General features: G+C 41.0%; 1 protein-coding gene across 1 annotated transcript; it reads right to left on the bottom strand.

Annotated features, from left to right (window-relative positions):
* Nucleotides 1–339: 339 nt before the first annotated feature.
* On the bottom strand, nucleotides 340–1,915 carry rxfp3.3b (relaxin family peptide receptor 3.3b). Its single transcript, XM_042110583.1, has one exon. The coding sequence runs from the start codon at nucleotides 1,793–1,795 to the stop codon at nucleotides 575–577; it is 1,221 nt and encodes a 406-aa protein (XP_041966517.1). The 5' UTR covers nucleotides 1,796–1,915; the 3' UTR covers nucleotides 340–574.
* Nucleotides 1,916–10,746: the final 8,831 nt, after the last annotated feature.

Below are 10,746 nucleotides of genomic sequence, written 5' to 3'. Positions count from 1 at the left end.
AAAGAAGTCCATTCCACTGATAATGAAATGTGTAATATAGCAATCAGATGCGACTGTTAGCGCCAAACAATGTTTAAAAAAAAGACTTTATTACCTTTTACAGTCCACAAGGCCTGTGTTTACATTCACCTGCTTGTCAACTATGTTCAGCTGATAAGATCCACAGAGACGCTTGAGACAATTATGACAGCTAAAAGAAGAATATGGTAGCCTACTGCTTGAGCTGAGTTCAATACTATTAATTTCACAAGAGAAACATCTCAGCACAACCACTATTTATCATAGATGTCAATATTTTGTTTATCATAGATGTCATTATTTTGTGCTAGAGCATAGAGCATAGCTGGGTCTGTTGCATTTTCGGTTTTATAAATAATCAAGCTATACAATACATTTAAGCTGAAGCTCAAGTCTTTTTCTTTTATACATTTTGGCACAAGTGGTTCACCATTCACCATTTCCAGTAAACCTGTGCTATTGGTGTACAAACTTGAAGTTTGGCTGGTTTTTTTAACCCGAAGAGGCATCCCGTCGTGACACGGAGTTTCCATCTCAAAGCGCGTGGCTGATCAGGTCAACGTTGCGCGTAGCACTGGCCGCTCTCCACAGATAGCCCGCACTGTTCGGTTTCAATGACATTTAGCGGGATACTTGCTTGAGTATTGTCGTTATCAGCTTTCAGAGTGGCGGAAAATGGTCGAATGTGACTGCTTTTCGACACTGTAGTTGACGATATCCTCCAGAACAAGTCCTTAAGCATTTTCCGAAACTCTCTTCTCATTAGACAATATAAAACTGGGTTTAAACAACTATTGACATGTGCAAGGCAAATAGTCACCGGAAATATATATGTGTGGACCATATAGTAGGCTTTATCCCAATGAACCAGATTGAATTTGACTAGTACTCCCCATAAAGTTATAGCATGATTTGGCATCCAACAAAGAAAGAAGGAGAGCACTACGATAATAACAGATTTGGTGACTCTGGACCTTCGTTCGGGGTGATTGTTATTCATGCTTCGCAAGCGGATGAAACGTAGAAGTAGTATATAGCAAATAGAAACTATCAGCATGGGAAAAACAAAGGCTACGAGGATTTTCTGAAGATGATACAGAGCAAGCCAGCGATACCCCTCGGGAAATTTGAGAAGACATAGCTTTTCCCCGGCGATATTTGTAACGGTGGAGAAGAAAACGGTTGGTGCCGTAGCTACAGTGGCGGACATCCAGAGAAGCGCGCTCACCCACTTCACGGAACAGGTTTTGTGCCGCGTGCTGTCTTTTAGTGCCGAGGCAACTGACCAATACCTCGTCACACTCATGGCCGTGAGAAAGAACACACTGGCATACATGTTCATGACAGTCACAGACAGAATAATCTTACACATAGCGTTCCCAAATGGCCAGCTGAAGTCCAGGACGGTATCCACAGCCCAAAAGGGTAAAGTTAAAACAAACTGAAAGTCTGTCACTGCCAGGTTGAGAATGAAGAAATTGATTGTTGACCTTTTCCTTCCTTGCCGAACCTTCATCAGGAAAAATACCAATAAATTCCCCACTAACCCCACCGCGCACACGACAGAGTAGACAATGGTGATCATGATCCTCAAAACGGGACTACTGTCGGCCGTCGCATCAATATCCTCCAGACTGCTGAACCGGTCCAGGTCTATGTCAGATTGGTTGAAAGGGATTCCGGTGGTGTTTAAAGATTCTCCCATTCTCTCGGATAAAAAGTCAAATCCAGACACTTTCACAATCACCACGCTGTAAACCAATAAAGTGTCACCCATTGCATTGCTAACGTAAACAAAATGCAGGGTAACGGAGACTTAGCACGATGAATGTATTTAAACATACTTCGACTCCATAGCAAACTGTTTTGAGCCATGTCTACCCTTTGCTCTGTTGTAAGATCGATGTTCCCTCAACTGGCAGCACTCTCTCAACTACTGAACGAGGAACGCCAGCCTCTGCAAAGGCGCGATTGGTCAGTGAGTCACAGAAGGTGGGGATAGCCTTTCTTAAAACATAAAAAAACATTGTTTTCAATTTTCAAAGTTTCCTTGTTATTCTTTGATATACTGATTATTTGTCTGTGCAATGGTCTGAAATCTTTATTGCAAAGGTGGTCTGTAGGCTATTATTACTGAATTACTGACAGATTAAAGTGCCTCCCACAAGAATTCCAGGCGCTACAGATGTTTCCATGATAGCTTGTACTGACTAAGTTGGAATCTATCTTTTTGATGATTTCTGTGTGTTTACCTGGACAGGGCTCCTGCTTTGTAGTGAGTGCTCTAATTGGACTGATGAGTATGTTTCCATATCACATGGCACTCTCTGTTGACACAGATGAGACATGTAGATAAAAGTTAACATTTTACATATAAATTAAAGGGATAGTCCACCATTTGGGGAATTACATTTTCCACCTCCCCTTGAGTTAAACAATTGATTTTTACCTTTCTCAAGTTCATCCAGCCGTTCTCTGAGTCTGGTGATACCACCTAGACCATTAACATCTCGCCTGCTAGCATCACGTAAAAGTGACTAATTTTCCTATTTAAAACTGGTTTCTTCTCAAGTTAGAAAGTATAATAAGACTAATCGAAATTAAATGAAACATGGCGATTTTCTAGGCTAATTTAACATGGAACTACAGTATACTTTCATTCAGGCGTAATAATCCAGTCACTAACCAATTTGTCTGCTGCAGCTCAACCTTGTTGCTGGAAGTTAGCCTACGGGAACTATTTTCAGGTGCTGCATGATATCATTGTGCTTCTGCGCCCATGGTGTTTCTTGATTATTACGCTGGAATGAGAGTATTGTTCCATGTCAAATCAGCCTAGACAATTTCTAGCTTTCTAACTTGAGAGGAGACACGTTTTAAATAATTAGATAATCACAGTGCATTTCTGCATTGTGAAGCACTTTGGTGCGGCTAAGTCGTCTGTAAATGTGCTTTATAAATAAAATTGACATTGACATTGACAGTACAATATGTCACAATACACTCTCTTGCTCACAGAGGCTATAACAGGCTAGAGTAGAAAAAGAATATCATAATTCAGACTACCAATGTTCTACAGAAGGCACAGGTGCTGGGTTTTGAACTGGAGAGATTTATACTGTAATGTACACGTAGTCCAACATGTCTCCCCTTTTTCTCTTTAGACCTCCAGGTGGGTCTGACTTCATAATAAGCAATAGCTGCGTAGCCATAGCCACAATTGCCAAGCTGCTACTCGAAACTCAAACAGAACAGATGTCGGAGAGAGTGAGGGGTTGGTCAGCATAACATTTGACGTAATGTGGTCAACATGACATCTGTCTACAGAGAAATTCTGAATTATATGATATATAATTATGTAATTCTAATTAGACAAGGTGTGTGTGTGTGTGTGTATCTCCTATCTACTCTTCTGAGCAGAAGATTTGTCATAAACAAAGTGTGTGTGTGTGTGGCTGGGGAATGGCTGATTTGCTCTGGCTGGTTCAAGGTAACTTCTGAGAGAATCTCCCATACAGAAGAGGCCAGCTTATTTACAGACTGATCCAGTCTCAAACACGGCATGCATGGCTATTTACAGTACAGGTCAGGTCAGGCTGCCCAGAGGGAACCACTGTGCTGGGTTTGGATTCTATAGAATGAATGAGTGGATGGCATCAGTTCTGTTGAACCTTGACAATCCATGAGACAGCAGTTCAGGAAAGGTTTATATATATATATATATATATATATATACACACACACTTTATTCATCCTGAGGGAAATTTTAGGCATCCAATAGTTTATAGCGTAGTTTAAATTTAAGGAGCATGTGAATTGATTACTATAATAAGGTCTGGTATGGACTGACCATGTGATGTATTGGACTGACCATGTGATAAGTACAGTAAGTATAGTATAAGTATATATACTCTTTTGATCCCGTGAGGGAAATTTGGTCTCTGCATTTATCCCAATCCGTGAATTAGTGAAACACACTCAGCACACAGTGAACACACAGTGAGGTGAAGCACACACTAATCCCGGCGCAGTGAGCTGCCTGCAACAACAGCGGCGCTCGGGGAGCAGTGAGGGGTTAGGTGCCTTGCTCAAGGGCACTTCAGCCGTTTCCTACTGGTCGGGGTTCAAACCGGCAACCCTCCGGTTACAAGACCGAAGCGCTAACCAGTAGCCACGGCTGCCCCATGATGCAATGACCATGTGAATAGTGCAATAACTTTGCTTATTAGTAAATATTAACTATGACTATGAAAACACAATAATGTAAACATAATATAATTTCTTCTGTTGTAAGATCGATGTTCCCTCAACTGGCTGCACTCTCTCAACTACTGAACGAAGAACGCCAGCCTCTACAAAGGCGCGATTGGTCAGTGAGTCACAGAAGGTGGGGATAGCCTATCTTAAAACAAAATAAAAACATTGTTTTCAAGTTGTTGTTTCTTGTTATTCTTACTCATTATTTGTCTGTGCAATGATCTGAAAACTTTATTGCAAAGGTGGTTTGTAGGCTATTATTACTGAATTACTGACAGATAAAACTGCTTTCCACAAGAATTCCAGATACAAATGTTTCCAGATGTTTCTATTACTATGATAGCTTGTACTGACTTGGAAGTTGGAGTCTCCAAATCTTTTTGATGATTTCTGTGTGTTAACCTGGACAGGGCTCCTGCTTTGTACAGTGAGTGCTGCTCTAATACAACAATGACACAATCATGTAAACATAATATAATTTCTTAACAAACAAGAAAAATAATATACTTTAAGAACAATATAAAACAGAGAATAAGTTATAAGATGTATATGTTATGACCACAGTCCAGATTGCGTAGGAGGGTTATTGTAGCCTGTAAAAAAAAATCAGGTGGACAGCAGACAAAGTGATATGATGGTATGGGCTGAGAGAGGCCATTTCTCCCCTCCCCTATTGTGTGGCATTGAAAAGTTGGATGGCCCTGGGGACAAAGGACCTCCTCAACCTATCTGTTGAGCATGACAGTGACAGAAGTCTGCCACTGAACATGCTCCTCTATTTATTGAACGTGCTGTGTAGTGGGTGGCGATGATTGTCCATGAACGCCAGCATCCTGCTCATGGTCCTTTTCTCTGCAGTTGTTGTGAGTTACTCAATGCCAACAACAGAGCCAGCTTTCCAGCCTGTTCAGTCGCCCAGCATCCCTCTGCTTAATGCTGCCTCCCCAGCACACCACAGTTTAGTCATATTGAGGATATTTTCATGATCAATCTTCGCTTTGTCACTGTGGAAGTCACTGCGGAAGCATCCTTAGAGGTATTAGATAGATTAATGATGGAGTGATCTCCTCAAACTGACATTATCTGCCATTTAATGAAAACAGTTGGTCCTAATTTGGTTGAGATCAGCAATAAGGGGTTCCATTGTAACTAATATCTTTGCAAATATTTCCGTAACAGCACAGATTAAACAGATAGTATACTGTAAGTCTGAAGCCTAAACAATTCAAAGGCCCTTTGTTTTTGTTGTTTTTTTTCCATGGCAGTGGGATAATAGCCCATTTCTGGTCCCTGTGGAATGATCCCTCTTTAACAGCAAATTCAATAGAGTTAAGTGATGTACTGTATCAGTGTCCCCATACTGCAAGATAATGTAAGATATTTCTTGTGAAATTAACTTATAATGGCTTTTCATATTTGATTTTCTGAATGCAGTGCTGTCAATGTGAGTGTGGCTGCAAAGAGAAGTTTGTGCAGAGGGTGATTTTGTTGTGGAGTAATGTCTGTGTTGGTTTGTCTGTGTTTGTGTTGAGTTTGTTGTGGAGTAATGCCTGTGTTGGTTTGTCTGTGGAGTAATGTCTGTGTTGGTTTGTCTGTGGAGTAATGTCTGTGTTGGTTTGTCTCGGTTTTGTGTTGAGTTTGTTGTGGAGAAATGTCTGTTTGAACTGAGTTTATTGTAGAGAAATGTCTGCGTTTGAGTTGAGTTTATTGTACAGAAATGTCTGCGTTTGAGTTGAGTTGGAGTTGGATTGTGGAGAAATGTCTGTGTGGATACAGGGATCCTCACAGATCCTCAGACTGAAGAACTGTAATAACATTTGTATAGCTTATTCAACTGTGAGGAAGAAGGAAACAACAAGCCCAAGTCCTGGATACATTGGACCTGGACAACAGTTCTTCAGCTATCTGAAGGCAATATGCATTTCTGTGTGATTTCACTGCGTCCCTCAGATGCATTCGAATGTCCCCGTCTCCCTACTGCAGCACGGCCTCTCCTGTGTTTGGACATGTGTTTTCTATCTCTCTCTCCTGGAGAAAACGGGGGTGGGGTGAATGGGAGAGTGGAGAGGGAAGTTTTAGAGGAGTAACTGCTGTTTGGTTAAATGCTGTTAGGTGCTGTTTGATTAGATGCTATAGATGCTGTTTGATTAGATGCTATAGATGCTGTTTGATTAGATGCTATAGATGCTGTTTGTGGGGGAAGATGCTGGTAGTGCTGTTAGAGGCTGTTTGATTAGATGCTATAGACGCTGTTTGTGGGGGTAGATTTTTAAAGAATTAAAATATAAAAAGCGTATTATAAAAAATCTTATATTTTGACATGTATCTCACCACAGCAAGCTCATAGCTCTACATGCATTTCATGTGTGTGTAGGGCAGACTGTCCTGAATCTGGCAATATCATTGCCATGGTGGAGAGATTCTCTGGGGCTGAGCAATATACAGACATATTTGGTGTGCGCCTTACAGAAAAAAATGCCATTTTTTTAATTTAGTGATTAAAAATGACCTTTTTGCGCTCCATATCTGGAACACGAACTGATCTGACCTGACTTGACCCGAGTTTACGTGTGTGTGCCTGTCTGCACTTATGATTCTCTACAACTTTTTACTGCGTTGCCATGAACAAAGTAAAGGCAAAAAAGGTGTTTCTTTTGTCGAACAAATTGGGATGCAATATGAGCCTTGAATTGAATGCCATGCAGGAATTTGCTAGGATCTCAAAACCGGATTATGAACATTCTTTGCCATAGAGAAACACACAATAGCGTTGGATTATAAACATGCTTTGCCATAAAAACAGACAAAAACGTGAGGTAAGTCGAGCTATATGAAGTTATTATTTTGCTGTCACTTCGTCTGTTTTATAACCCAGAAAGATGTACTTGGTATCAAATGATAGCTCGTGTCTCCTCTTTCATCTGACATGTGTGGCATATCTATCCGATCACAGGTCCGGGAGTAATTCAAACGAGAGAATGGGTGTGCAGTTGGTATTTGTACATGACGTTATTATTTTGCAGTCACTTTTGTCTGTTTTCATAAGCCAGACGGATCGACATACTTGGTACCAATGGATAGCCCTGTGCCTCCTCTTTCATCTGATATGCTTGCCATATCTATGCGTTCACGGGTTCGCAAGTAATTCAAACGAGAGTAATGGGTGCGCAGGTGAACGCAGAGACTGTAAATATGATGCAATTTGATTTAATTTCATGATTTTTTTTTATCTTCATACTTTAACGTACAGACAAGTGTGTGGTCTCGTTGGAAAGCCCCACTTCTGCTCTGTCACACAATAAAGGCTTCTCACTGCTATGAACAGTTGTAGAGCAATGTAACAGAGAAGAAAGGGTGTGTTTTTTGACACACTTTGCGTAATCGGCTTCTAAGGGTTAAAATCTCACGTACCCCCTGGAGTGCCTTCACGTACCTCCAGGGGTACGCGTACCCCCATTTGAGAACCACTGTTTTAAGAATGTTTGATTCTAGTTCAGCGTGTGTTGTGAACTATTTACTTCTCAGCAAAAGCCACAACGAAACAATAACAAATAAATGTAAAGAGACATCGTGTGAAGTTTATTTTTGGCAAGTAGTCGTATAAAAAGCGGGATAATGTATGGAACTAAAGCCATTCAGGGCGAAGCAATAAGTCCCTTCAGGGAAAAGCAAGACCCTTCGTCGGGGTCTGGTTGCCCTGTTGGGACTTATTTTCCCGATAATGACCAGCGTTCCACACATTATCCCTTACTTAGATGTTGTTAGTGGGGTTAGATACTGTTAGTATGGGTGTTTTGGCTGTTAGTATGTGTGTGTTTTCTGGCTGTTAATACTGTGTGTTTTGGCTGTTAGTATGGATGTTTTTTTCACCTGTTATGTGTTTTTCGCCTGTTAGTATGGATGTGTTTTTTTCGCCTGTTAGTATGGGTGTGTTTTCTGGCTGTTGGTATGGATGTGTTTTTCGCCTGTTAGTATGGATGTGTTTTTCGCCTGTTAGTATGGATGTGTTTTGCCGTTTAGTATGGATATGTTTTCTGGGTGTTAGTCTGGATGTGTTTTTCGCCTGTTAGTATGGGTGTATTTTCTGGGTGTTAGTCTGGATGTGTTTTTCGCCTGTTAGTATGGGTGTATTTTCTGGCTATTGGATGTGTTTTTCGCCTGTTAGTATGGATGTGTTTTGGCGTTTAGTATGGATATATTGTCTGGGTGTTAGTATGGATGTGTTTTCCACCTGTTAGTATGGATGTGTTTTTCGCCTGTTAGTATGGATGTGTTTTTCACCTGTTGGTATGGATGTGTTTTTCGCCTGTAAGTATGGGTGTGTTTTCTGGGTGTTAGTATGGATGTGTTTTGGCGTTTAGTATGGATATTTTTTCTGGGTGTTAGTCTGGATGTGTTTTTCGCCTGTTAGTATGGATGTGTTTTTCGCTTGGCCCTCCGTATCGCCCACCTGATATAATGCCTCTTTCACAGGGGGGAGGCGGTTGCATCTCCTGCTGGTGCTCTGGATCTGCGTGTGCAAACGTCTCATGCTGCAGTGCCAGAACTGACAAGCATGAAATGTACTTTCAGCTGCCTTTTCCTTTGTCTTGTTTCTTCCCCGCCACTCACAGCAGCCAGCTCTGTTCTGTATTGATGCACACAGTAGAGTTTGTGTTCTCAGCTGGACGAGCAGAAGGAAAGATTAGCCTTCTCAAGCAAGGGAGAAATACAGTTTCCAGATGAATGGAGCCAAGCACAGAGCATGTCATGCACACAACGCATTGTGCAAATGCCTCGTTACTTGCCTCTGCTAGATAGGAAGGATGAATGTATCAAAGAACACAATACATGGAACGTCTATCCAGCAGAACACAAAAGCAGTGCTACAGACCTTTGTGCATCTCACATGGCATAGAGGTGGAGGTACAAGAGAGAGGAGCTCCATTCCATCTGATTAATGCACAGTCTCCTTAATGGAAAGTTTGCTGACACTCTGAAATAAGGTGTCAGAGTTGACCAAACTGCCTCTGTGCCGACTAAATTAACTTCTCTGCAGGCGCACTGTTATCTGTCCTTTGCTCCCTAATTAAAGCCTGATGTGCATACTGAGTATTGGCTGAGTGGCAGCTCTTATACGTCACAGTGTTCACAGATGCTCCTTCCATAGCAAAGCAGGGCTTTGGGCTCTCTGATTCACAAAATTGCATATTGCGTGTCAGTGAGCCACATTGTGGAAGTGGAAGTGTTTGGAAGTGTTTTGTCTTCACTGTCTAATGATGTGGATGCTTGCCATGAACTGTTATGTTGTGAAATGGTTCTGCATGCTGTGGGCTGTTTCTCATGTGTCTGTGAAGAAGAAACGTTGTTTCTATCTGTAATGAGGGACAGTGGCCGGTTGCACAAAGCACCTTAAGTTAAGTTTTTCCCTTAAAATCTGATTTAAGGGTCCCTTAAAATAAAAACGGTTGCACAAACACCCTTAAGTTTTCTCCTTAAGGGTTCCTTAACATTTTCCCTTAGTATTTAAGGGTTTGTCCTTATCTTGTAAGAAATCCCTTAAACTGTTGCACAAAAGACCTTAGGGACATCTGACTCTACCTTAACCATATTATTAACTGAATTGATGCTGATAAATGAAGTTTATTAACTACTTTTGACCATTCAAAACAATATAAAAATATGCTTCCTCTGTCAAATAGATAGGCCTATCAGAAACATGCCGTATTGTTATTGTTTGGTTTACGTAGGCTAACGTTAACAATTCATGTGGATGTCTTGTTAGCCTATGAGCTTCGGTTCGGTTCGCTAGGCAAAACGTTGGTGCACTGATGACAGTCAGGATCATTTCTAACTTGCCAACTAGTATTGTTCAGTTCATGTATATAACATGTTTTACTTGCTACCTGGATAATTTCCGCTAATATTATTAAGGTAAGATTAATGATAAGATATAAGCACTGTGTTCGGTGGGTTAACTAACAGCATCGCGGCAAAGGCAGTTAGCTAGGCTACAGCTGTTGAACAATCTCCGTGGAAACTATAGAATTTTCATGCCGGAAAATCCCTTTCAGTGCAGTAAATCCCTTGACGTTTCTCCTTAACTAAGGAAACATTTTAAGGTATTCTGTCTAACACCCTTAAGTAAATCCCTTACCTGAGGAGAAATTAAGTGTTAAGGGTCATACTTAAGGGAAAAAACTTAAGGTGCTTTGTGCAACCGGCCACAGACACCAACGTTGTTCATAACAAGCCTTCATTACTCTGGAAGCTCTGTCTTTGCACTAATTAACTAATAAGCTTTGTATTTGCACTAATTAACTAATAAGCTCTATATTTGGACTAATTAACTAATAAGCTCTGTTTTGATGAGGCATGGCCATGGACAAAGAGCGAGACAAGACGTTGCCTTTCTTTCTGGCCCTAATATCCAGTTCAATGCATCAGCCCATCCAGTACAAGATAACTGTTTGTGCTCCAGGCTTAACCATT

This window comes from Alosa sapidissima, chromosome 11 (genome assembly GCF_018492685.1).
Source record: "Alosa sapidissima isolate fAloSap1 chromosome 11, fAloSap1.pri, whole genome shotgun sequence".
Lineage (NCBI taxonomy): Eukaryota > Metazoa > Chordata > Actinopteri > Clupeiformes > Clupeidae > Alosa > Alosa sapidissima.
This window is presented reverse-complemented; position numbering and strand designations above follow the sequence as displayed.

Coding starts and splice junctions, on each gene's coding strand:
- rxfp3.3b (XM_042110583.1), bottom strand. CDS start 1,795: ATGGGTGACACTTTATTGGTTTACAGCGTGGTGATTGTGAAAGTGTCT.